At 56.5% G+C, this 27477-nt stretch overlaps 1 protein-coding gene across 3 annotated transcripts in view; it reads right to left on the bottom strand.

Moving 5' to 3' along the window:
• Nucleotides 1-27477, bottom strand: part of CAMSAP1 (calmodulin regulated spectrin associated protein 1) — a 69679-nt gene that overhangs the window by 27182 nt on the left and 15020 nt on the right. For 2 of the 3 annotated variants that reach the window (XM_066366669.1, XM_066366667.1), the window contains exons 2-6: nt 16213-16475; nt 14323-14484; nt 6622-6702; nt 5747-5779; nt 3245-3386 (exon numbers count right to left, since the gene is read on the bottom strand). In XM_066366669.1, coding sequence (XP_066222766.1) covers nt 3245-3386; nt 5747-5779; nt 6622-6702; nt 14323-14484; nt 16213-16272 — 478 coding nt within the window. In that variant the 5' untranslated portion in view covers nt 16273-16475. The remainder of the gene's footprint in view (nt 1-3244; nt 3387-5746; nt 5780-6621; nt 6703-14322; nt 14485-16212; nt 16476-27477) is intronic. The other variant, XM_066366668.1, reaches the window with a different exon arrangement.

The following is a 27477-nucleotide window of genomic DNA, read 5'->3' on the forward strand; positions in this document are numbered from 1 at the left end:
TCCCGTGTGTGATGGGCGGAGCGTGGAGGGGGCACGAGCCGCTGTCCAGGCTCCTGTCCCGAGTGTGATGGGCGGAGCGTGGAGGGGGCACGAGCCGCTGTCCAGGCTCCTGTCCCGAGTGTGATGGACGGAGCGTGGAGGGGGCACGAGCCGCTGTCCAGCTTCCTGTCCCGTGTGTGATGGGCGGAGCGTGGAGGGGGCATGAGCTGCTGTCCAGGCTCCTGTCCCGAGTGTGATGGACGGAGCATGGAGGGGGCACGAGCCGCTGTCCAGGCTGCTGTCCCGAGTGTGATGGACGGAGCGTGGAGGGGGCACGAGCCGCTGTCCAGCTTCCTGTCCCGTGTGTGATGGGCAGAGCGTGGAGGGGGCACGAGCTGCTGTCCAGGCTCCTGTCCCGAGTGTGATGGACGGAGCGTGGAGGGGGCACGAGCTGCTGTCCAGGCTCCTGTCCCGAGTGTGATGGACGGAGCGCGCGTCCCAGTTCAGCTCTCGCAGGCTCTGCTGCAGCCCTCCCTTGACCACGCCCATTGCTGGTGAGCCTGACTCTGACCACGCACGTCCCTGGCGCTTTCTGTGCTTTTCTTGGGTAAGTCCTCGGTCCTCTCTGCTGTCTCCCAGCTGGGCTCTTCTCTCCATTTTCCGTTTTGCTTTTTAGAGCTCCTCTCTGGGAGACTTCTGCAGGCCTGTCCCCTAGCATGCAGTTGGTCCTCCATCTCTGTAGTTGTGTGTTATGTCGGGCCATTTCCGACAAGGTGTCCCGCACACACCTACTGAGCACGTCCGCGTCCTCTACCCACGCTAACTGCTGCCGCTGCCGCCTGCTCGCCGGCCGGCCTGTCTGGCTGGTTCCTCATCCTGAGCGCAGAGCCAGGCGCTACGTGGGCCTGGCAGCAGGGGGCCGGCGGGGGCCAGCCGAGCAGCGGAGCACAGAGGCAGCGGCTGTGCTTCTCCGACAGGAGGGACCGCCTAGCTCACAGGTGAGGCAGGGGACAGAGGCGGGTGAACAGGGAGGACAACCAGCCTCACCTTCCAGGGTGAAGAATGTTCCAGAGCCCTGATTTCCACGCACGACCTTGTCCCTGCCGCGCCTGTGCACGAGGTCTGGGTCAGTTTACCCAGAGAGCACAGCGCCCCTCCCGAGGGCGCGGGAAGGCGCCATCGCTGCAGACAGAGGGAGGGCCCGGCTCGGCCGCATGGGCTGGCTCCTGCTCCCTCGTCTGCACCCTCCTGGCCGTGCTCAGAGCCAGAGGGGCCTCGGTCCCTCCACAGGGCCCCTGCGTCTCTGCCTGGTGCAGATGGCCTCTGACTGGAGGACGACCCCGGAGCCGACTCTTCCTTTCCCCCTCCAGCCTTCTCTGAGCTGTGTCCACGTCCTTCACTAATGCACCGAGGTCACACACTCCACTAATTAAAAAAAATCCTTCTTTTCCAAAACATGCACGGTGGCAGCCATGCCCTCAGCTGGACCTGACCTGGGCGTCCCTGAGCTGCGTCCCACAGGGTCTGGTACGGCCGTCGCTCGCTCCTTCATTCACAATTCCCCACCAAGTTGCCCAAACACAATTTTAGACGGCTGGGATAGACCACTGGACGATAGGCAGCAAGCCCTGTCCTTGCAGAGCTCAACTAGAAAACCCCACCGTGGTCCCACTGTGACCAGGAGGCGCCCTCCTGACCGCTCGTGTTGGCGACGTCTGAGAGCCACAGGAGAGCTGCCCCTCGTCACTGGCCCGTTCCCTGCACTGGGGGGAGACGGTCAGTTCTCTGCAGCCCGCTGAGGGTGCTCCTGTGGCCTTCTGCAAGTCCCTTTTCTGTAACCATGTCCACGTGCACTTCCGAAGATGCACCTCCGCCCAGGCTGGTGCTCTGGGGCCGCACCGTCCCTGGCCCGACACCTCGTCTGCCGCGCCAATGCGCGTTAGTGACACCACGCTCTGTGCGCGCTGAACAAGGCTCCGCACTGGATGTGACGCGCCCGCCCTGCCCTGTCCCCACGGTCTTCATGCCGCGACTAGCAACACTCTGTGACCCCAGCAGGCCAGACAGCAGCGAGGCCAGCGTGACGGGCGTGAGCTGGAGGCGGCCTGGGGGGGGCGTGGAGGGGAGGGGTGGGGACACGCGGAGCTGAGGACGGGGCACGCCCAGCGCACACCATATGTCTGCGCCTGCCATTCCTGCGGGCACCGTCTCTCCTCTAACGTCTCAGTCACGGTAACCGTGCTCTTGTTCAGGTGTGCTGCCGCCGACGTCTGCCCGTCGTCCCTGCTGGCTCCGGAGAGGGCGCGTCCCCGCCCAGCAGTCTGCTCTCTGCTGCAGGACCCACGCTCGACAAGTTACAAGGTGTCCACTCACCCTCACACGCGCTCTCGCAGGCCCCTGGGGAGTGTGCACCCACGCTGCCCGCCCACGAGGAGCCCGTGGCCCCATTTCCTCAGAAACCACCCCCACGCCCACCCCGAGGCCCCGGGGGTGACAGGCTCCACAGGTGAAGCTTTCCTGGTCGTCTTCAGGGTCCAGGTCACACCTCCCAACCACACAGCCCCACGGCCAGACTAGCACCACAGGCCCAGCAGGCCCAGATGACCAGGTGTCAATTTGGGGGTTTTCACTCAAAGATAAAGACCCTCTCCCAGCCCCCAAGACTCTCCCTCTCTCTCCAGCTCAGCTGTGTGTTTTCAGCACTGTTCTCTCTGCACCCACACCACCCAGCGCTCCTGCACCTGAAGCAGGAGCAGCACCGTCGGCACACGCCTGTGCTGGAACCAGCCCACACACACCAAGCGTGGGCGCATCTGGGCACTCCCCCCGCAGAGAGACGGTGCTCAGAAGACCTGAGGGGGCCCCTGTCCGCCCGCGGTCTGCTCACAGTGCCCCCTGCAGGAGCAGGACGCCCGGCATCCTGGACGCGCAGAAGGCCACTCGCCGCGGTCTGTGAACAGACCCACCCCGACTTGTTCCACCCCACGCTACATTCCACGTGTTTCAACTCGCTGCAGCCGGCTGACGGACCCTGCCCCTGCGGAGACACAGGCAGTCTCAGCAGCTCACTGCCCCGGCTCCCACGCTCCATGTCCTCGGCAGGCACAGGGCAGGGCGAGCACAGCCTTCCCGTGTTTCCAGGCACACGCCCCCCGCCCGGTGGCACTAAGGGCTCAGAGGTGTGGTACTCTCGGGCTGTCACCACTCAGGCCAGCGTGCTCTGGTGCTCGAGCCTCTGGGCGTGCCGGGGGCCCTCTCCACTCACCGTCCAGCTTCATGTGCTCTGGGCAGTAGTAGTGGACCACGGCCAGGAGGGCAGCCCCGTCGCTGCCGTCCCTCATCAGATCCTCCAGCAGCGGGAAGCACGGCGGCTGCCGCGCGGACAGGTGCTCTCGGCGGTAGCGCACCTGCAGTGGACAGAAGAAGGACAGTCCCTGCACACGAGGTGCCTTCACTACCGCCACGTCACAGCAGACCGGGAAACTGACAATGAATGTGAAGCCCGCTGGACAACGCTTACAAACAAGGCAGTCGTATGAAAAAAGCTCAAAATGTCTGCGTCACATACTCTGCCTAGAACTCACACGTCAAGACCCAGGGAACTGAGCTCCCGGCTGCACTGGGTGAGTGATTCGCTGCTAAGGACAGCAGGGCTGTCTCACCGAGTGTGCAGCAGACGGCAGGAGGCAGGAGGTGCGTCTACACTACCAGAGCCGCGCACCAACGGAGGAGAAACAAGTTAAGTGTGAGTGAACACCCGAACACCGGGAAGCCGAGCTGCTGTCACTTGTCTCAGCATGAGCAGCAGTCACCTCATTAGGCCGTTAAGACACAAAGTGGCACTGATACATGGTTTGAGAACTTGGTGAGACCAGGTGAGACCGAGTCCTGTCCACTGGGTCAGGACGTGCACCGAGCCGCAGGAGGCTGACAGCGCCGTGTGCAGGCACCACGCACAGCTCGTGCTGCTCAGGGGCTCCACCACCTCCAGGGGGCCGTGTGCCGTGGTCCGGCCGCCCCATCCGCCATCACCGAGGGGCAGGGGAAGAGCACAGACCAGGCCGAGGGTGGATGTGGGCACAGGCAGGTCCCACATATGCTGCTGTCCCCCGTTTTCCACACCAATGTTCACAAAACAGCGGTGAGACAGGGCACACCCGCAGCCGTGTTTTCTGCAGAGGAGGAAGGGGCAGACGCTGGAGGAAGCGTGGCAGCCCACACGGCGGCCGCGGGGCCCTCGGCGGTGCACAGGTCCCGAGGGCCGGGGCTCTCAGCGCTGGAGCACACCAGCTGCTTTCTCAGTAAGTGTGGACCCTTCACCACTGACCCTGAGGGGAAAGCGTTTGTAGCACGTCCTTCTGAAATCAGGACCAAGGCCTCTCTGGGACACTCGGTCTGTTTCACCACAGACTTAACTTGTTTCTCGGGCCGCAGTGTAGGTGATGATGCAGGCGGGTCCTGGCTCCAGCATGCAGACAGGGCATGCTCCAGGCCAGCGCCCGCATGGACAGACAGACAGCACACACGGTGACCGACCACAGCATGCAGTGAAGCAAATGGTTTCTCGACTGAAGATGGATGGAGTGGACTTAAAATCAGGGAAAACACCTGTATAACCACTGCCGCCCGGTCGCGTCTGTTAGGCGCCAGGGCGTGGAGTGACAAGGGAGCCTCGGGACCTGCACTGTGACCAGGCCTTTCCACACGCACCTCGTCACCCTGTCTGCTGGGCACGTGGCCCCACACGCACGGTGAGCAGCCGGGACAGGAAACTGGAGGGTCACGGCTCTTGGTACATAGTTCAGTTCCTATAAAACTCTCATCGGAAACCTTCCTTCCTAGAGGACAGCTGAAATTCTAAGTCCTCACTAAACCATGTAACAACTGTTTTAACATTTAGCTCTTTGGTTTTCAGAATTCAAAAAACTAAAAGATAGTCATAAATATATTTCAGGAAGAGTACAATTATCAGCTACAAAGACCACATCACCGCTCACACGAACCCATCTGCCAGGTCGCGTCCAGGGTACCTCCTGGGTGACACAATTCTAAGGCCGAGTGAGCCCGATGTGACAGGGAGGGACAGCAGCTAACAGAGCCTGCCGACCCTGTGTCCCAGCACTGCCCTTCCACATGCAGGCTCTCTTCCTGCAGGGTGGGCGCCACGGGAGCGCAGTGAGGAACGGAGAGCCAACCACTGCCTTTCCTTTCTTGCTACGGGGAAAACTCACAGTACTGGGGTTCTAGAAACCGCTTCCTGGGAGGGAGGGGCAGCCCCTGACCCGTGCAGGCGGCAGCAGGAGAAGGCCTTTCACCCGGTGACCACCGTTTCCAGACGGCCCCTGCTATGGGCACTAAGCCGTAGCATGTCACCATGAGGAACAGTCACATCAGAGAGGACAAAACAAAGAGCCCCTGGGGTCTGTCCACCCTCCTCAGAAAAGAGAGCAGATCCTGTCCCTACATCTACGCTCACCACGTAGAGTGTGGCTCAGGGTCCATGAGCAGAAACGCAAACACTGCAGTCGCCCCAGGACATGGCAGAGCCGCCCGCGCTGTCTGAACGCGACCGACAACTCCGAGCACCCCCCTGTGGCCAAAATGAAGCCTGTCCCGCCCAGAGTCAGGACCCTGCTCACACTGCACAAAGTGAGACACCACCAGGGACAGTCAGACACAAAACAGGGGTGCTGCGAGCGACCAGGGATGGAAGCAGGTGACTGCGACAGGATGGTGTCTGATGGCAGCGGTGCGCAGAGTCACTTACGGGCACCAGCTTCCAGTACCACTTGGAGGGAGACTGCTCGGGAAGCAGGGAGGAAGAAGGCAGGAGAGGAGGGTCAGTGGGCCAGGCCAGGATGGACGGACATCATACAGATGTGGACACAGCATGAAAAGGAGGGGTCAGTGCCCGTGGTCTCGAGGGGAAGGTCACAGGCCCCTACAACACGCAGCCTCCGTGGGAGCAAGGGCACCCCGGAAACTCGGTAGAGCTGAGGCACCCCAGACAGATACCGACTGCACCTCGGGAGGGTGCAGTGCATGTCTGTCATTTGGAAACAGGAGGAACAGAAGTGGGCACGTGTGTGACCACGCATCCCCACACCCCAGAGTGAGGAGGGCGAGGGGAGGCGGGGAGACTGCAGACACGGCTGGGCCACGTCATACATGTATCTGACGGATGCGGGTCAGTCACACATGTGCTTGAAAAAATATTGGTGTCAGAAGGAAGGACAGAAATACTGGACTGCACAAACCCCATCTGGGCCACTTCACCAGACACGTCACACGGCCCTGCCCGATGCCCACACAGTCCAGCCTCCCAGGACCTCGCAGACGGTGCAGGGAGCTGCCAGGTGCTGCTGGCAGGAGGCGGTGCTCTCCTCCCCTGCTGACTTCTAGACGCCAACTCCAAGAACCTCACACCACCCAGCACCCTCTTCACCCCAGGCTCCACACGAGACCCCTGCAGGGAGGGAGGGGCCAGGCCTGGCGCCCACTGCCGTGAGGAACCAGAGCCAGCCTGCAGGCGCAGCCGACTCGGGGCTGCCTCGTGAGGACAGACGGGAGGAGCCGCGGGGGCCCGACGCGGCCCCCAGGACGGGCGGCGTGCCCGCACCCCAGACAGCTCGGGCCCTGTACCTTCTGGTGCGCTGGACTCTCCAGGAGCTGCTGCTTCAGTCTCACCTCCCTCTCCGCTATCTCTCTCAGCTTCAGGTTGACCTAAAGGAGAAGAAAAGTGCGTTTAATGGGCAACTGCTTTCCAACGCTGGTATCCGTCTCTCACCCAGGACCTCAGCTCCCTTGTCCGACCCTGAGCAGAGGCGTCAGCTGGATGACGGCGCACACAGAAGCCTGGGACTCCGCGTGACCAGGGACAGCTGCTCAGAGGTGCCCCCTCACGTCCAGGGTGCGCACGGCCCCGTCCTCACATCGAGAGGCTGGCGGTGGCGCAGTGGGTAAAGGGTCCACCTGGAGCACTGAGCTCGCTGGTCTGAAGCCCTGGGCTTCCCCAGTCAGGGCGCATACGACAAGCCAGCAATGAACGACTAAAGTGAAGCAGCTATGAGCTCACACTTCTCACTCCCCGACCCTTCTCTCTCTGTAAAATCAATAAATAAAATCGTTTTTAAAAATTGGAAAAATATGTGAACACCTAACAAAGAATGTATACAAACGTCCTCAGTCTTGATGAAAACGCTGATTACAGCACAGACTCCTGGGCACATCGACTCACACAGCTCACACAGAGACCAGACCCAGCAGGCTGGCAAAAGGGGGCCCTGGGATCCTCTTCTCTTATTAGAGGGACCCAGAATGTGGCGGTCCCTTTGGGAAGTATCCTGGCGGGTTCTTCCCAAGGTAAATACACAGTTACTATGTGACAGGGCTACTCCACTCCTGAGTATTTACTCAAAGAAGCGAAACTGCATCTGTACACTGAGACTGCACACACGTTCCTAGCAGCACACCTGGAAGCGCCCCGTCCATCCACAGGGGACTGACCACACAAACGGGGTCTACAGTGTGGAAGAACCGACCCACGCACAACAGGTACCACAGCCCGACTCCATTCAAACGTGCTCGGAGACAGAAGCCAGACACAGAGAGCGTTCCTCACCGCAGTTCCATTCTCATCAAACCCTGGAGGAGGCAGCCTCCCCTAGTGGAGAACGCCGGCCAGCAGGACCCTGGGCCAGGAGGGCGTGGGCCAGCAGGACCGTGGGCCAGGAGGACCGTGGGCCAGGAGGACCGTGGGCCAGCAGGACCGTGGGCCAGGAGGGCGTGGAGCGTGAGGAGCAGGAGGGGCTGTTTCAGGAGGTGGGGATGTTACCTTGAGTGTGAACATTCAACAAACTCACCTGCCAAATAATTAAGAAATGAAGTACCTTTACTGCATGTAAAATCTATCACTAAAACTGGGATTTGGGGTTTTTTAAAGACTAAAACAACTGGCTGAGCATCAAAAGTAACGAGCCACAGCAAAGCTGGCTCACGGGGCAACTCCAGACCTGGCACAGAGCACAGATCAGTCCTCCACACAGGACGGGTCTGCAGTCAGCGTGCCCCCAGTCAGACTCTCCTGAGAACGGAGAGCCTGTTCAGAAGCAAACATGTGGGGAGGTGCAACTCAGGCCCTTCCTGAGCAGGTCAGAGCACCCCTCCTGAGCAGGGGCTGGAGTGCAACGCAGACCACTCCCCACACACACACAGGTCTTCAGAGAGACAGGTGGGCGGCCCAGTGCAGAGGGGAAGGGGTGCCCAAGGTGCTGAAGGCAACACCCAGGGACAGGTGCCCAGCAGGCATTAGTAGCCAGCATCCCACCTGGGGCCCAGAACAGCCCAGAAGGGATGCCACACACAGAGACGCAAGGTCACCTGATTCCAGAGTCGCTGGACGGGACGAGAAACATGGAAAAGAAGCAACCCACACAAGTATCTTCATAAGTGAGAACAGGTCAGGGCACCTGTGAGAGCTCAGACCTGCACCTGGCGACAGGCCCCCAGCAGGAACCCGACTGGCTTTCACGGGCACCACAGAACGGGTGCTGGAGAAGCCTCGCGGCACACCTCCCCCCCCAGAGAGCCAGCCTCACAGACAGGGAGCGGCTTTCTGTGGAGAGGACCCTCGGCAGAGGGAACCTCAGGGAGGCAGCAGGAGTCCACAGGGAAACCAGGCATGCAGCAGTGGGAAAGGCTGGCCAAGCTCGCTGGAGAGCCGGAAGACCCTCCAGTGCCAGTGTGGGTGCCCCCCTCCGGCGCCACAGTCCACAGCTACGGGAGCCCATGAAGGCAGTGAGCACGGGACACTGCCCCAGGGGGCCAGAGAACCCCCCATCTGACTCCTGAGACTCTGCACTGGACGTCAGATTTGACCAAAGCAGTCCACGCTGCCATGGCAGAAGGGTGGGGACGGTCACAGGAAGAGAGGGGATGGTCACAGGAGCTGAGTCAACAGGTCTCGTCACAGTGAGCCGGAAGACACTATCTGTCTGCAATGGACCAGAGTCAGAGAGGCATTTCTTTAACACACGGAGGTAAACACCAGAAAACTCCAGAAGGAAGGCAGCAGCGACACTACCGAACACAACCATCACCTCATCCCCTACACACAGCCAAGCACAGGCAGAGGCAACGAGAACCTGAGGAAACACTGATTAAAATACGACACAAGGGCCCTGGCCGGTTGGCTCAGTGGTACAGCGTCAGTCTGGCGTGCAGGAGTCCCGGGTTCGATTCCCGGCCAGGGCACACAGGAGAAGCGCCCATCTGCTTCTCCACCCCTCCCCCTCTCCTTCCTCTCTGTCTCTCTCTTCCCCTCCCGCAGCGAGGCTCCATTGGAGCAAAGATGGCCCGGGTGCTGGGGATGGCTCTATGGCCTCTGCCTCAGGCGATAGAATGGCTCTGGTCGCAACAGAGTGATGCCCCAAGATGGGCACAGGATCGGCCCCTGGTGGGCGTGCCGGGTGGATCCCAGTCGGGCACATGCGGGAGTCTGTCTGACTGCCTCCCCGTTTCCAGCTTCAGAAAAATACAAAAAAATAAATAAATACGACACAAGGACATCCCTTGCTAGACGAGGTGGCTAATTAAACTGGGAATAAATGAAACACACCCTTCCCCAAAGAAATAGGACCAAAAGGAAAGGTAACTAGCCAAATACATACTCTTCCTATTACTTTAGTCTCACCCACACCCTGCCCCTCTCCCTGTTGGCAACCGTCAGCTTGTTCTCTGTATCTAAGGGTCTGTTTCTGTTCTGTTTATTCATTTGTTGTTTAGGTTTTTGTTTTAGATTCCATATGTCAATGAAATCATATCATCCTTGTCCTTCTCTGACTTATTTCACTGAGCATAATACCCTATAAGGTCCACCTATGTTGACACAGATGGTAAAACTCCATTCTTTTTTACGGTTGAAGAGCCGCCACCACACACACACACACACACACACACACACACACACACACACACAGCTTTTTTATCCACTCATCTGCTGATGCACACTTAGGTTACTTCCAAGTCTTGATGATTGTAAATAGTGCTGCAATGAACATAGGGGTGCCTATGACTTTTCAAATTACAGGGGGTCCTCTGGTTACAACAGTCTCAACATACAGCAGACTGAGTAACCCCTTGCTTGAGCTGGCGACCTCGGGGTCTCAAACCTGGGTCCTCGGCATCCCAGTCCAACGCTCTATCCACTGCGCCATCGCCTGGTCAGGTACTCCCATAAAAACTTAAAACAGGCCATGGGGGGTTGGCTCAGTGGTGGAGTGTTGGCCTGGCATGCAGGAGTCCCAGGTTCGATTCCTGGCCAGGGCACACAGGAGAAGCGTCCATCTGCTTCTCCATCCCTCCCCCTCTCCTTCCTCTCTGTCTCTCTCTTCCCCTCCTGCAGCCAAGGCTCCATTGGAGCAAAGTTGGCCCGGGCACTGAGGATGGCTCTGTGGCCTCTGCCCCAGGCGCTAGAGTGACTCTGGTTGCAACAGAGTGACACCCCAGATGGGCAAAGCGTCGCCCCCTGGTGGGCATGCCGGGTGGATCCCGGTCGGGCATATGTGGGAGTCTGTCTGACTGCCTCCCCGTTTCCAGCTTCGGAAGAGTGCAGGAAAAAAACAACAAAAAAAAACGATTGAGACGTGAGTGTTTCAAGCGTCGTGCTAACAGACTGCATGGGAGAACCAGTTTGGCTATGCACCGTGGAAGACTCCACAGTCATGCGGGATATGGGGAGGAGTTGGTGTCCCCAGTCCACTAACCTACCACAGCCACTTGGGACTGTTAAAAAGCACAAGTGTTCCGTTTGTGTTAGGCTAGGGTGTGTTTTGACTCACACCACACTCAGGTTACGTCACTGTCGTAGAAACGGAGCCATGCTGTCGCAGCCCGAGGACCCCTGTAGTGTGTGTGTTTTCTACAGATAAATACCAGAGGTGGAATAGCTAAGTAGTATGGCAACTGTATTTTTAATTTTTTGAGGAATCTTCCCAATGTATTTACTCTATGTTGTTGTTTTTTTTTAATTTTATTTATTTATATTTTTTACAGAGAGTGAGTCAGAGAGAGGGATAGACAGGGACAGACAGGAACGGAGAGAGATGAAAAGCATCAATTATTAGTTTTTCATTGCGCGTTGCAACACCTTAGTTGTTCATTGATTGCTTTCTCATATGTGCCTTGACCGTGGGCCTTCAGCAGACCGAGTAGCCCCTTGCTCATGCCAGCGACCTTGGGTCCAAGCTGGTGGGCTTGTGCTCAAACCAGATGAGCCCGCGCTCAAGCTGGTGACCTCGGGGTCTCGAACCTGGGTCCTCTGCATCCCAGTTCGACGCTCTATCCACTGCGCCACCGCCTGGTCAGGCTACTCTATGTTTTAAATTTCAATTTTAGCAGTGAATGAAGATATAAAAGTAAAAGAACACACTATTTTTTACCTTGTTTCAAATTGCCAAGTTATTTTTTTTTAATTTAGTAAGAGAGAGAGAGAGAGAGGAACAGACAGAGACAGACAGACAGGAAGGGAGAGAGATGAGAAGCATCAATTCTTCATTACTGCTCCTTAGTCTCCTTAGTTGTTCCTTGATTGCTTCTCATATGTGCCTTGGGGGGAGGGGCGCTCCAGCTGAGCCAATGACCCGTTGCTCAAGTCAGCAACCTTGGGCGTCAAGCCAGTGACCATGGGGTCATGTCTATGATCCCATGCTCAAGCCAGCAACCTCAGGGTTGCAAACCTGGGTCCTCAGCATCCCAGGTTAACGTTCTATCCACTGCACCACCACCTGGTCAGGCAAACTGTCAAGTATTTTTAAAATACTATCCAATATGGCCCTGGCCAGTTAGCTCAGTGGCAGAGTGTTGGCCCAGTGTGTGGAAGTTGTGGGTTTAATTCCCAACCAGGGCACACAGGAGAAGCACCCATCTGCTTCTCCGCCCTTCCCCCTCTCCTTCCTCTCTGTCTCTCTCTTCCCCTCCCATAGCCAAGGCTCCATTGGAGCAAAGGTGGCCCGGGCGCTGGGGATGGCTCTGTGGCCTCTGCCTCAGGCGCTAGAATGGCTCCAGTTACAATGGAGTGATGCCCCAGATGGGCAGAGCATTGTCCCCTGGTGGGCATGCCAGATGGATCCCGTCAGGCACATGTGGGAGTCTGTCTCTCTGTCTCCCCGCTTGTCACTTCAGAAAAAAATACCAAAAGAAAAAAAAAGAAAGAAAATAATATCTAGTATATGGGAGACATGCAGAAAAAGACACCTCCATGAACTAATGGTATGAGAAAAACAGTATAATCTTCATGATCATATATTTGGCAAAAACCAATCAAAAGTCTCTAAAAATGAATCTCAGCTAAACTGCAACCGCTATCCATCAGGAATGTGCGGGAGGGAAATTATGATGACCACACACAGAGAGGACTGACAGGCAGCACCCTTCCACACCACCTGAGGGTGTGACCTCACCACACTTGCCCAAGACAAACGTCAGCTTACAGTTCAGTGTGTGGGAAGACCCTAACTGTCCGTAAGTCTTTATATCACATACAAATAAATAAAAGGTATGAGAATTTATATCAACACTGTATTTATAGGAGATAAGCTTATGGGAAATATACATTTTGTTCTGTTTCTAAATTTTCTATAATAAACAAGTGATACACCATTTAATAAAAAACAATAAAAATTGTTAAAGAAAAAAAAAGTTAGAACAGGGGTAGTCAACCTTTTTATACCTACCGCCCACTTTTGTATCTGTTTGTAGTAAAATTTTCTAACCGCCCACCAGTTCCACAGTAATGGTGATTTATAAAGTAGGGAAGTAACTTTACTTTATAAAATCTATAAAGCAGAGCTACAACAAGTTAAAGCATATAATAATAATTACTTACCAAGTACTTTATGTCGAATTTTCGCTAAGTTTGGCAGAATAAATCTTTATGAAACAACTTACTATAGTTACATCTATCTTTTTATTTATACTTTGGTGGCTGCGCTACGGCCCACCATGAAAGCTGGAATGCCCCCTAGAGGGCGGTAGGGACCAGGTTGACTACCACTGAGCTAGAACGTGAACTTTCTGCCACAGGAAGCTCATGCTGGGGTCACAGACACAACCCCAAGGCTGTCTCCTGTGGTCCTAAAGACCATCTTCACCCAGCTCTGCACTGCCTCCCCCACACAGGTGTACACATGCCAGGGACATGGAAGGCTGGTGCCCACCATCAAAGGACAACCTTACAGCACTGCCGACTTCCAAGTCCACAGCAGGACCCAGTGGTCCCTCAACTCCACTGCGTGTCAGTCTGCCCGTCCACGTGAGTCCCCAAAGCCACACTTGGGTGGCAGACTGGGCCTGGCGGGGGCCACACTCTCAACTAATCCCAGGGCTGCTGATTTTTATCTCACCTCTTATGAAACCCTCACATTATAAAGAAACGTGTGCACCTGGCCGGTGGTGGCGCAGCAGAGAGAGCACTGAACAGGGACGCGAGGTCCCAGGTTCGAAATCCCAATGTTGCCGCCTTGAGCGCAGCCTCACCAGCTTGAATGAGGAGTTGCCGGCTTGAGCGTGGGATCATAGACATGGTTGCTGGCTTGAGTCTAAGATCATTGGCCTAAGTCCAAAGGTCACTGGCTTGGCTGGAGCCCCCCACACCGTCAAATACACATGAGAAACAATCAATGAACAACTAAAGCGCCATAACTACAAGTTGATGCTTCTCATCTTTCTCCCTCCCCATCCCTACCTATTCGCTCTTGCTTTAAATAAAGAAATGTGCACATCACATCATGCACCGATTTTAAATTTCTTGCATACAACTTGACAATGAGCTACTCAATCTTCTGTTTCCTTTGCTTTAGTAGCAAAGCGTCACCACTTGAATACCTTTTTGCAAATAAACTTAATAACCAAAAGGCTTTGGTAAGGTAATCCTATAACTAACCATATGCTACTAAAAGTAACCATTCTTCACTTCACATATGTGTATAAAAATGACATTAGAAGCATCTAAGTATAAGGGGAAAATACAGCATATAAAGACATTTTTCTCTTAATCAAAATGCCATCTAAGATGGAACACCCTTTAATGCACACAGGTACTCGAGATAAAAACAAAAGGAGCGTGTTAACTGGACCACTAACATGCCTGCATTTTCTACCATACACTCGCCCTGCTCTGGGCACGCCCCGCCCTCCTGTGCTCAAGAGAAACACCTGCCGGTTGGTTCTGTTCCGATGAGAGCAGGCATTTCTGGACGTAGCACGCCTGGCCCAGGTGGTCCTGCTCAGGCCTGGGCCTCAATACTCAATATGACACACTAGGAGCAGCCGCCTCGATGCACTCACCTTGTTGACCCAGAACACCATGGCGTCCTCAAGGTCGTAGGGAAGCTCTTTCGAGGCACTGAACGTTGAGAAGCGCTTGACGCTGGCCACCACCTTCTCAATGCTGATCATCTCCACTGTGTAGGCCATCATGAGGGCGTCCACCATGGCCATGTGGGGGCTCTGCAAACAGGGGCGACAGTGAGCACCCAGCCCGCCTCCGCCGCCAGCTCCACAGACCCCGCTCCGACTGGGACCTGCCCAAGCCCACTCCTCTCTTCTCCACGGAAGGAGACGGTGAGGCTGCACCTGCCCACTCCCCTTCCTCAGGGTCAGCCAGCTCGGCCCCCTGCAGGGGGGGGGGGGCGTCGTTCTCCTGCCTCATCTCTCTGACAACGCTGGGGAGTGGGCGGTCCTTACTTCAGGGGGCTGTGCGTAAAGGTACAGAGGGCGGAGAGGCGTGTCTGAGGCCACGACGATCCCAGAACCTAAGCAGCATCTCTGGACCCACAGCACGTCAGCCACCAGTCCAGGAGTAAAAAGCCACAGCACCTAAAGTGCCAGGGAACAGCCTAACCCAGGTATAACGGTCAACCTTGTTATACCTCCCGCCCACTTCTGTGTCTCTGTTAGTAGTAAGGTTTTCTAACCACCCACCGGTTCCACAGTCATGGTGATTTATAAAGTAGGGAAGTAACTTTACTTTATAAAATTTGTAAAGCGGGCCCTGGCCGGTTGGCTCAGTGGTAGAGCATCAGCCTGGCGTGCAGGAGTCCCGGGTTCAATTCCCGGCCAGGGCACAGAGGAGAGGCGCCCTTCTGTTTCTCCACCCCTCCCCTTCTCCTTCCTCTCTGTCTCTCTCTTCCCCTCCCGCAGCCGAGGCTCCATTGGAGCAAAGTTGGCCCGGACGCTGGGGATGGCTCCTTGGCCTCTGCCTCAGGTGCTAGAATGGCTCTGGGTGCAACAGAGCAACGCCCCAGATGGGCAGAGCATCACCCCCTGGTGGGCATGCCGGGTGGATCCCGGTTGGGCGCATGCGGGAGTCTGTCTGACTGCCTCCCCATTTCCAACCTCAGAAAAAATTTTTTTAAAAAATTGTAAAGCGGAGTTACAGCAAGTTAAAGCATATAATAATAATTACTGAGTACTTTATGTCGGATTTTCACTAAGTTTGGCAGAATAAATCTTTATAGAACTTACTATAGTTAAATCTTTTTATTTGTACTTTGGTTGCTCCGCTACCGCCCACCATGGAAGCTGGAATGCCCACTAGTGGGCGTAGGGACCAGGTTGACAACCACTAGTGGGCGGTAGGGACCAGGTTGACAACCACTAGTGGGCGTAGGGACCAGGTTGACCACCACTGGCCTAAATGAACATGGGAGACACCCAGGAAAACTACACCGAAAACAGTCTGGGAAAGTCACGTCAGTGGTATGGCTCTCAGAGAGCAGGGAAGGGATGCTTAGGGGAGAAAACAGGCACCTATTTCTTTATTTTGGCGTCAAGATACTTACAAGATATACATGAAACAGCCAAACAGCACGGGCTCAACAACTGCACACCCCCACGCCTGCAGGAAGTTTGCCTCCAAACGCCCGTGAGCACTGGCGTTCAGGGCACGCAGCAGGAGGAAGCTGCCCTACCCCGTGCCCCAGAACCAGCTCGTGAACGCAGGTGGCCGCCACACGCAGACCTCGGCCAGCTGCAGGACACTCGTGGGCATCGTTATGCGCCTCACGTTTGGGGAAAGTTCCCCTCATCCACGCAGCTGAGCTGCAGAGGGACAGCTGGTGACAAGACAGGCTGGTCCCCACGAGCGCCCACGGCACCAGAGCCGTCACCCGCCCCCACAGATGCACACACACAGGGGAGGGGTGGGGAGTGAGGGGCGGTGTGCAGGCCACTCACCATCTTTATGGGGACATGGCTGAGGTCGGGGTCCGTTACGGGGGTGTCGTCGCTCTCCATCACATAGATCCCTTTCCGGGACAGGGCCTGGATGACAGACTGGTGTCCCTGCAAGGCGGCCGCCTGGTCCCCTTTCAGGATGAGGCTGCAGACACGGCAGTACAGCTCGCTGGACAGCAGGAGCTTGATGACAGGCGGCTTGATGTGCTCCTGCTCATACTGGTCGATGTAGAAGGGGTCCCTGAGGTCCTCGGGGATGTTATCTGAGCCAAGAGAAAGATGACCCTATGAGCATGACGTGCACATTCAAAATGCCCAGAGAACAGAGGGGCCGTTAATAATGATGGGCGACTAACAGCATAAAAAGATGCCAGCTGACCCGAACGCCCACGTTCTCCACTGGAGAACCAGCTACTCACACCACCCAGGGGACGTGGGCCACGACTGCCCCGCCACAGCCTCACGGAGCAGCTCTCCAGACACAGGACAGCGAGGAACAGGGGAGTGGGGCCCGAGGGGTCCCTGGAGCCACAGGGACAGCAAGATGCAGTCAGGCTAGGCTGCACACGCCTGGTCACACAGTGGGACGGCATGCAGCACAGCCCGCGCAGCCCTGGGGGGGGAGCCATGCGTTGTCCTCTGAAGGCACAGCAGGGAGACGGGAGGCCACACCACGGTCTCCACAGAGGGAGTGCCAGGCCGGCTGCTGCTGTGACGGAGACAGAGCCACAGCAGGTGGCATTCACCTCCACATGAACCGTGTCACCCGAGCATCACCACAACTCTTTCAAATCAGGACTTCTGTCCCTATGGTACAAATAAGGAAACTGAGGCACAGAGTAAGTACACAATGTGTCCAAGGTCACGGGAGGCGGAAACCAGCACGAGCCCGCAGTCTGGTCCAGAGTATTCACACCACTTTCCACACAGCGCACCAGCCACGTGTCCACGGCTGGGGATGCCCTCCCAGCAGTGTCTCTCAAGCCTGCTCTGCAAGATGCCCATCGCTGTCCCCCAAAGGGGACACTGGGAGACACGTGCACACAGTCAGGCTGATTCCCGTCCACGAGGACCCGAGACCCCCCCCCCGAGGCGATCCGGAGCAGCCCCCCACTCTGGAGGCGCTCAGACAGCCCAGCACACAGTGCCCTGTGACTGTGGTTCAGTCACCACTGTCAACAGTGGTCCAAAAATATTACATGAAAATTCCAGAAATAACTCACAAGCTTTAAGCTGTGCGCCACCCTGAGCAGCATGCTGAGGGCTCGTGCTGCCTGTCCTGCTGTCCCCCCCGGGAGGCGGGTCCTTCGTCCGGCGTCTCCGCACTGCGCACTCCCCGCCCCTCAGTCACTGAGTAGCTGTCTGTTAGCAGAGCCACTGCTGTGGTAGCTCAGTGCTTGTGTCCAAGTTAACCCGACTGCACTTCCTAACGGCCCCACAGTGCAGGACGGGGCAGCACGAGGGAGACCACGTTCACAGAACCCGTCACAGTGCCGTCCGGCATAACTGTCCTGCTGACCAGTACTTCTGTCCACCTCTTGCGGTGCCAGGTTTACAATGAGACTTTGTCACAGGGCTGTATGCACAGGAGAAGGCACAGGACGTAGAGGACTTGGTACAACCTGATCTCAAGCCTCCAGTGGGGTCTTAGGACCCGTGCCAGGCGTGTGGGACAACTGTCTGCAAGAACACCTGTGGAGGAACCCCAACCCTGACGCTGAGACACGCAGCCCACTGAAGACATGCCTCGGACGCCCGCAGTCCTCCCCACACATGCACGAGCGAGAAGGGCGCCCACTCCTCAGAGGTGCCACTCTCGGGTCACTGAGGGCGGCTCCCTATTCTGCACTTCACACCTGCTTTCGTATTTCTCACAGCGGTGCGAACACTTGAGTTCTCAAGCACCGCTGTGCCCACCTCACTGGAGCAAGCACCTCACAGTCCTGCCGGGCTGCAGGGCACACCCCTGGCGTAGTGGGCACCTGTGGACCAGAGCCGGGCCCACTGGAAACCATCTGGACTTCCGAAAGAGAACAGAGGGCTCAGGACAGAGCCCAGCGCACGAGCAGAGAGCCGGGCCTGGGACTAGACGGCAGCCTCGAAGGACACACAGAGGACACAGGACCTGGCTCTGGACGGGGCAGGAGTCAGGGGAGGACAACGAGCCAGGGAGTCCCCGGATTCTGTTACATTTTCAGAAGTCCACGCCAGAGGCTGGGGGAAGAATGCAACAAGAGTCAGCTGGGATCCTGTGACTCTGTCAGGACACTCCTCCTCCCTCAATTTCTGCCCCACCTCCATGCCCTATGCTGGTTCTCACTCTTCTCTTCAAATCCTGGAAGGGGCACTTCCTGCCTCGCTGCCCAGATGACCTCAGTCAGTCTCATGGCTAAGGCACGTGTGGGTGGACATGCCCACTGGAACTCCCAACCCCGGCCGCTTCCCTGAGCTCCCTCCTCCTCTGCCCTGGGGGTGGCACCTCTGGGGCCGAATGCCCGGCGTGAGCTCCCCACGGCCCACGCGGCCTCTCCTGGGCTTCATCTCAAGGGGAGCTGCTCAGACCAGAAGCTTCCATGTCCCCACTCTTCCCTTCTTGCCAACCGACTGGCAATCCAGCCGACTTCCCCTTTGAAATGTACCCAGGAAACGACAGCTTCCCATCCGCCAGAGCCCCCTGCGCACACCACCTCCCCTGGTCCACACCCCCCTCTCACTGGGACCACTGAGGGACTCCCCTCGAGGAGGGTGGAGACCTGCATGACCGAGAGACAAGCCCCTGCAGGCCAGGGCTCTGGAGGACGGCGGGCACAGGCAGAGCAGAGGGCGGGCCCGGGAAGGACAGGGGTGCACACACAGGTGCACAGAGACACACGACCGAGAGACAAAGCCCCTGCAGGCCAGGGCTCTGGAGGACGGCGGTCACAGGCAGAGCAGAGGGCGGGCCCGGGAAGGACAGGAGTGCACACACAGGTGCACAGAGACACACGACCGAGAGACAAAGCCCCTGCAGGCCAGGGCTCTGGAGGACGGCGGGCACAGGCAGAGCAGAGGGCGGGCCCGGGAAGGACAGGAGTGCACACACAGGTGCACAGAGACACACGACCGAGAGACAAAGCCCCTGCAGGCCAGGGCTCTGGAGGACGGCGGGCACAGGCAGAGCAGAGGGCGGGCCCGGGAAGGACAGGAGTGCACACACAGGTGCACAGAGACACACGACCACAGGCCAGGGCTCTGGAGGACGGCGGGCACAGGCAGAGCAGAGGCCGGGCCCGGGAAGGACAGGAGTGCACACACAGGTGCACAGAGACACAGGTGCAGAGACACAGGCCACCTGACCACGGACCTGACGAGGCCGCAGAGCAGCAGCCGTGGCTCTGAAGCAGGACTTCTCTCCCACAGACCGAGCTGAAGTGTTTTCCATCAGGTGGTCTACTTACCAGAACACAGATCCACATAAGTAATTCTGAACTGTCATGAGCATAAATACACGAATCGAATGACATCAACTTCAGATTCAAGCTAGGAGGGTTAGGAGAAAAGGATGCACCCACTCAAGACAAACGCTGGGACTTTCACCAGCGCTCCTACACACAGGGCCCCCGGAAGCCCCCCGGTCTGGTGCAGCACCCTCCCCCGCCCACAGGGGCTCCTCACTGCCTGACTCACTTCTGTGAAGTACCAGGACTTTGTGCGCACAGCTCTGAAGTTGGTTCAAGAGAGGCCACCTTGTAAATTCTTGAACCTCTTTCCAGGGGCTTAGTTTTCATCCCCCACAGACCAAGATGGCTGGCGAGGGTGACTCATTGTTGAGCCGCTCTGACCGAGCACCTGCTGCAGCCAGACACACACCGGCCGTGTTGTCAGGATGAGGTGGCACTGCTCTCGGGGCTGGGGCCTTGCCAGACAACTGAAAAGTCCCTCATTCCCACACAACGTGTTGGGCGTGGGGAGCTCTAGGGGCAGATGAGCCACGTGGACCCAGCACCATGGGGCAGAGAAGGAGGCAGGCAGGGACCCGAGGACATGACCTCCGTGAGCAGCCCCCAGGAGATGGTGTGGCTTGGTGTCACAGAGCAGCCCTGGTGTGTCCCTCAGCAGACCCTCAGCCAGGCACCTACCAGGCGCCCATACAGGTGGGACTGGGGACACCAGTGCATAAGGTAGGCTGAGGTGCTCTGAGGGCCCGTACCCACAGACAGGACCAGCCCGGGGCGGGGTCACCCCCAGGGCAGAGGAGGAAGGGAGCCTGGAAACGTTGGAGGGTCACTAGATACTCCCTGCCGGGGCCCCAGGGCACAGGGTGGGAGACAAGACTGTAGAGCCAGGAGGAGCCGTGTCTCCTTGGCTGTGACAGCAGGAGAAGAAGGATGGAGAAGCAGCAGTGACGGGTGGCAGTGGCTCCAAGCTGAGGGAATTCCATCCCACCAGACCACTCCTGGAGAGGACTGCCTGCGGCCAGGGCGGGGTGCAAGGTGGCCGGACATCGCCTCAGGAGAGGTGCTTGAGGACACGGCTTCCGCTTCAAGGGGGAGCAGTCTGAGAGTCAGTGTCCGAGGAGCAGCAGTCTGAAGTGATACAAGTCTGTTGTTCTCCAAAAACCAGGAGGCCAACCCAGCGCACTCCCTGAGGCTGGCTGGAGGTCCCGGAAGAGATGCAGGTCCTGATGGGAGGGCAGGATGGAGGCCCGAGGGTCCTGACCAGCTGTAGTCACCATGGGGCTGAAGTCCAGCGCAGAAGGAGAGGGAGAAGGGCAGCAGGGGCCGGGGGAGCAGAGGGCCACAGCAGGAGGCAGGCAGTGTGCAGGCTGAGAGCAGGGCTGGCGTGCCTCCTGCGTGGCCTCCGGGGATCTCAGCCCCAAGTGTAAGTGACGGACCCCACAGCGCGTGTCCTGGGGCTGGGCGAGCACTCAGTCCGGCTCGTCTGGAGGTCACTGCACTGAGTGCAGAGCCTGGAGCTCAGGAACACTGGTTCCTACGCTACTGTCACTGCTGCCGTGAGGTTAAGACGTCAGGGGGAAGCGCTCTTCCTGTGGCTGTCGGGCACAGCAAGGCCACGTCACGGAGCCACCACAGGCACCCAGGGCCAGGCCAGGACCCGGGGCAGGTGCTGCCACTGAGGCCACCCAACCAGTGTCCTGACACTTCAACCAGCTCCAACGCAGTCTCAGGGGACGAGTGGATAAAAAGCTGTGGACATTCACACAACGGAATACTACTCAGCCATGGGAGAGAAGGAAATCTCACCTCTTGTGATGTCATGGATGGACCTAGAGTGCATGTGTTGGGCTGAGTGAAGTGAGCCAGGCAGAGAGACAAACAGCGTGTGCTCTCACTTGCATGTGGAACCTGACGCACACAGTAAACTGAGGGACAGAACAGAAACAGAGGCGGGGCCACAGGGAGCAGAGGGACGCTGCGGGGGAGGGGGGGGGCAATCGAAGAAGGGGAAGTGATTAGTCAAACTATATACACAGAACACACAGATAAGGAAAACAGCAACAGCTGGAGGGAAAGAGGGTGGACGCAGGGGGCAGAGAGGGGAGCTGGGGGGGAGCAGAGACTTGCATGGCGCATGGGGGCGTGACGCAGTGTATAAAGGGTGTTACACTGAGTGGGATACTTGCAACCATGCCAACACAATAAATTAAAAATTAAAGTGAAAAGAAAAAACCGTTCTCTAGATTTCAGCAGGACCTAGAGTCTTCCAGGTAAAAGTTAGAATACCCACCTACCTTGTCAGCACAGTGGATAAGGCCTCAACTTGGAACGCTGAGGTCGCTGGTTCAAGACCCTGGGCTTGCCCAGTCAAGGCACATACCAGAAGCAACTACAAGTTGATACTTCCCGCTCCTCCCCCCCTTGCCTTTCTCTCTCTCTCAAATCAATAAATTAAAAAATCACTAAAAAAAAGAATGTCTAAGACACAACGCAAATTTACTCAGCAGAGGAAACGTACTGGCATCGGGGAAAGGCCACCCACAGACCCGCCACTCCTGAGGACCCAAGTATCGGAATTATCTCACAGAGACGACAGCAGGCTTCACAACCACGCTCCAAGAAGAGAAAGCAAGTATTCTGCTCATTTTCTAAATGAACTCTGAGAAACCTAGGGGAAAGAGAGGTCCCGGGCGGGAGGGACCTGAGACAGCGGAAGAGGCCCGGCCTGGTGGAGGTGGGCCGGCAGGACACCTCTCGCACAGTGGGTGACCTCAGTGGACCCACTTCACCTCAAAGCACAGAGGCAGCAGCACTGGTCTGACAGCACCACACCATGGAACCCGCTCGGGTGGGCAGCGGGTCAATCGACCCTCGACACCTCCCCCCCTGCATGACAAGGCCCTACGTACAACTCGGACCAGCTCTTACCAAGGACAGCTCCTGGGAGAGAGACGGACTTCCCAGAGGCAGGACCGGTTACTGGGAAGGTGACAAGGGACCCTGGGGCCTCTCTCCAGCCTGAGGACAGACTCTCCTCACTCACACCTCAAAGACTCCCCAGGAAGGGACCGACTTCAGGTCCTCTCCCCAGACAAGTGTCCCCACACACTGACACCCCAGGCTCCAATGCCAGTGCTCAGGAGCACCACCAGGGTAACCCACCCCTGGCAAGGAGGACTCCTGACCACACAGAAGGGCATGCCAGTACTCAGGGGCACCACCAGGGTAACCCACCCCTGGCAAGGAGGACTCCTGACCACACAGAAGGGCATGCCAGTGCTCAGGGGCACCACCAGGGTAACCCACCCCTGGCAAGGAGGACTCCTGACCACACAGAAGGGCAAATAGACAGAGTGAGTGTTCTCCCAGGGACGGTAGGTGGCAAACTTCACATCAGCTCTCCCAGTGCAGACACCTGAGGGGCAGGGAGGCTGGGCCAGCTGACAGGACACTGAGAGGAGGGGTCAGCAGGCCAAGGTCAGGGGGAAGGCCGCAATCCCCGAGAGGATCACCTGAGGGTGTGGTCCAGCCGCCCAGAAGCACCTGTCCATTCCAGAGGAGGCAGGAATAGCAGGCAAGCTGCACTCACACACCTCTCAAGTCACAAGGACAAAATCTGGACTCCAGGGCCTGACAGAGAGCAAGGACCCTGGCAACCTCCCACACACTCTGGGCTGAGACCTCAGAGACTGCAGGCATGAACCTGACATACAGCAGTCCTCAAAAGCATGCCGCTGCTCCTGGCCAGGTAGCTCAGTGGGTTAGAGCACTGTCCTGAAGCACAGAGGTTGCGGGGTGATCTGTGGCCAGGGCACATAGAGGAACAGAGCAAGCGATGTTCCTGTCTTTCTCTCTCTCTCCCCCTCCACCTCTCTCACTAAAACCAATTAAAAAGAAACAATCAATGAGTGCATAAGTGGATGGAACAACAAACTGATGTTTCTCTCTCTCCAATCCTCTTTAAAAATCAGTAAGTAAAAATTTTAAGCCCTGGCCGGTTGGCTCAGTGGTAGAACACCAGCCCGGCGTGTGGAAGTCCTGGGTTCGATTCTCAGCCAGGGCACACAGGAGAAGCACCCATCTGCTTCTCCACCCCTCCCCCTCTCCTTCCTCTCTGTCTCTCTCTTCCCCTCCCACAGCCGAGGCTCCATTGGAGCAAAGTTGGCCCAGGCACTGAGGATGGCTCTGTGGCCTCGGCCCCAGGCGCTAGAATGGCTCTGGTTGCAACAGAGCGACGCCCCAGAGGGGCAGAGCATTGCCCCCTGGTGGGCATGCCGGGTGGATCCCCGTCGGGCGCATGCAGGAGTCTGTCTCTCTGCCTCCCCACTTTTCACTTCAGAAAAATACAAAAAAAAAAAAATTAAAACTAATACTAAAATTGTCAAGAAGAAAAGCACTACCCCTGGGCTCAGAGTAACCCAGTCTATGACCTGGAGGCAAGGGGACTACCCACTGCTAGTGTCTGGAAGCAAATGTAACTTCTTCCTGGAGAAAGTAACACCTTAGGCCTCAACTGATGTCTACAATCTTTCAAATACTAGATAAATTCAGCGCAAATGAAAAATAAGCAGGTAGGGAAAGTGACCGGGCGTCCTGAACCAGAGCCAGCAGGAACAGCCGGCGACAGCAGCACACCCACGACCTGCAGCGCGGGCGGTCCAGCCCAGCCTCCCCTCTGAGAGCAGCTCCCAGGGACTTCCAACCACTGGCAGGCAACTTGGGAGGAGAGGCAGAGCCTGCAGAAGCCTCAGTACAGGCGGCCTAGCTGTTCCCTCTTCTCCTGGCTTTGACCAGAGGGCAGCCGGCCTCAGCACCGCGGTGAACACAGGCCAAAATGCTAAGAAACCCCAACTTTCTGGGCACAGGAGCAGAGAGAGGGCGCTGCGGGCTGAAGGGTGGGAGGTGCCTGGGCTTAACCGGCCTTTTCTCAGCAAGCGGTCAGTCACAGAACTGCAGTCACAGCGACAGCCAAACACAGAGAGAAACTCATCTGAGCCCAGGGGAGCCAGGAGCTCCAGCGGTCTGGAGAAGGTGAGGAGTGCACCCCCTTTTCCTGTCTCTGTCACACCATGCATCCAGTGGTCCCAGGCAAACCCTGTCTTCTTCTAGCCAGAGGGTAGGGAGGAAGGGCTCCCTCAAGCCACAAAGTATGGGGGAACTTCAGGAAAGGGAACCCCTACTTCCATGTATGAACCCATACAACGCTGGGCTCCCCCCCCCCCCGAGCTGTGTGCGTGCAGGACAGACCCAGAGAACTGAACTGACTTGGGAACCACGGCCCACTAACGGCACGGCAGGCTGTGGTCTGAACCAACCCAGGTTTATGGCAACCCAGCTGCAAAACAAACCAGAAACATCAACATCACCTAAGAGATTTCAGCAAGACCCAGAACTGGGCAACAATGTCACATGCAAAATGTCCAGGACACGACTCGTAATTACTCAACATACAAAGAGCCAGGAAAATAGGACCGATTCTCAAGGGAAAGACGGTGGATAAACGCCAACCGTAAGAGGACCCAGACGGCAGACTCATCAAAGACCCTGAGGCATCTATCATAACCAGCTCCGTGAAGAAAACGTGAAGCACTCCTGAAGTAAATGGGAACACAGACATTCTCGGCAAAGAAATAAAAACCACTACATAATAAGAACCACCACCACACCTCACACCTGTCAAGTGGTTATCATCAATAACTTAACAAACAAGTGTTGACAAGGGTGTGGAGAAAAGGGAGCCCTTGTGCACTGTTGATGGGAATGCAGGTTGGTGCAGCCACTGTGAAACGCAGTATGGAGCTGCCTCAAAAAACTAAAAATGGAAAAATTTACTTTTTAATAGAACTGCCTCATGACCCAGCAATTCCATTTCTGGGAAGAAATCCAAAGAAACCCAAAACAAAGATCTGAAAGAACCCCCACGTTCACTGCAGCGTTATTTATACCGCCCAGGACCTGGAAGCAGCCCAGGTGCCCGTCAGTAGATGAGCGGAGAGAAGAGCAGTACACACGGTGGACTGCTACACAGCCATAAAAAAGGAAATCTGACCCTTTGCAACAGCAGAAATAGACCTGGAGAACATTACGCTAAGTGAAACAAGCCAGTCAGAGAGAGAAGCACCAAATGATCACACTTATGTGTGGGATCCAATGAAAATAAACTAACAAAATAGAGACTGACTCAGAGACAAAAACCAGACTGACAGCTGTCAGAGCAGAGGGTGCTGGAGGGCCAGGTGAAAGGTAAATGATCTCTCTCTCACACACACACACAGGCAGACACAGCCGGCAGCATGGTGACGGCCTGAGGGAGAGGGGGCAGGGTGAGGGTGGGAGACAGCCAAGGGGGGGGGTCAACAGGGACAGAGAGCACCTCTGCCTGGGGCGATGGGCCCACCAGTGATGCAGGGTGCAGGTGATGTTTTACTGAGCTGTACACTTGACCCCTGGGTGGGTTTATTAACTGTCACCCCAAGAGATTCAATAAAAATATAGGTGCATATATTGTTAACCATGAACAGGTGAAAAAGAGATTTATAACATAAAGAAAAAAGGAATTTTGTGAACCTATGAGTTTTTAATTCTAAAATGTTATAATTTCTGAGAAGAAGCCAGTAGTGGAAATAATCTTTTAGACATTAAATGTTTGTTTCCTCTTTTAAAAAAAACACTAAAACTTCAGAACTAAACACTCGAGCTTCACTAGAAGAGGGAAGAGGACAGGAGACAGTGACCCTAGAGAAGGGCGGAGGGCAGGACAGAGCCGGGGCCGAGGCCGACATCCGTGCTCTGCAGAGATGAGTGCGGAAACGGCACCTGAAGAAAGAAAGGTCAAAATCTCCCCGTATTTGTTGACAGACACCAATTCACAGGCCGAGGAAGCTCAGCAAACCCAGGCAGAACCAATCTGAAGAAAACTGTGCCAGCGCTTCATAATCAGACTGTGACGACCTGAGGACGAGGAGGAGGCCTCGGGCCGCCAGGTGGGCATCAGCCACGGGCAGACACTGGTGACTGCGTAAAACAAGGAAAAAAAAGACAAGATGAAGGATTTTGGCAGAAAACTGGAAATTGTTTTTGAAAAGGAAAGAAAAAAGAACTTGGCATATTAGAAAAAGAACCAAATAAAATTAAATTCTAGAACAGAAATATAGTAACTAAACTTAAAGAAAAAAGAGCAAATATGGGCCAAAAACAGTGCTTCAACAGAAAATGGACAAGAATTTTCCAAAACCTATGAAATTCATGAAACCCAGCATAAAAAAAAAGGAAATTTAAAAGCCAAAGAACATGCTAGTAACACCGATGAGACCCAAAGGCACGGGGGGGGGGGGGGGTCCTCTGGCCGGAGGCGAGGACACAGGCTGTCTCTCCCCGCCCCTCCCCCTCCCACTAGGCACAACCGCACACCCTGCAAATGAAAGGCAAGCACAGGAGACGCAACCCCTGAGACAAGCAGGCGTCTCAGGACCCCACCCAGCAGGTGATCCAGGCCTGCTCCTTCCTGACAGCAGGCCTAGAACAGAAGGAGATTTACTCCGGCTCCAGGCGGAAGGGAGTCCCTGCTACACCAGGCCAGCCTGGCAGAACCAGCAGAGAATGGACAGGAGCCCCAATAATAAGCACCTCAACACAGCACCCGGTTTGGAAGTGCTCTCCTCCCCCTTCATGCCTGAGACACCACCCCCAGACATCAATGGAGTCCAGCAGTAGGACCCCAGGAAGCCCTCCTGCCTCTTAAAGAAATGCCTGCAGGGGCAGGGGGAGCCCCAGCAGCAACACACCAGGGAAACCAAAAAGAGCAGCACAGAGGCTCTGAGCACTGCAC

The sequence above is a fragment of the Saccopteryx leptura genome, chromosome 2, assembly GCF_036850995.1.
Source record: "Saccopteryx leptura isolate mSacLep1 chromosome 2, mSacLep1_pri_phased_curated, whole genome shotgun sequence".
Classification (NCBI taxonomy): Eukaryota; Metazoa; Chordata; class Mammalia; order Chiroptera; family Emballonuridae; genus Saccopteryx; species Saccopteryx leptura.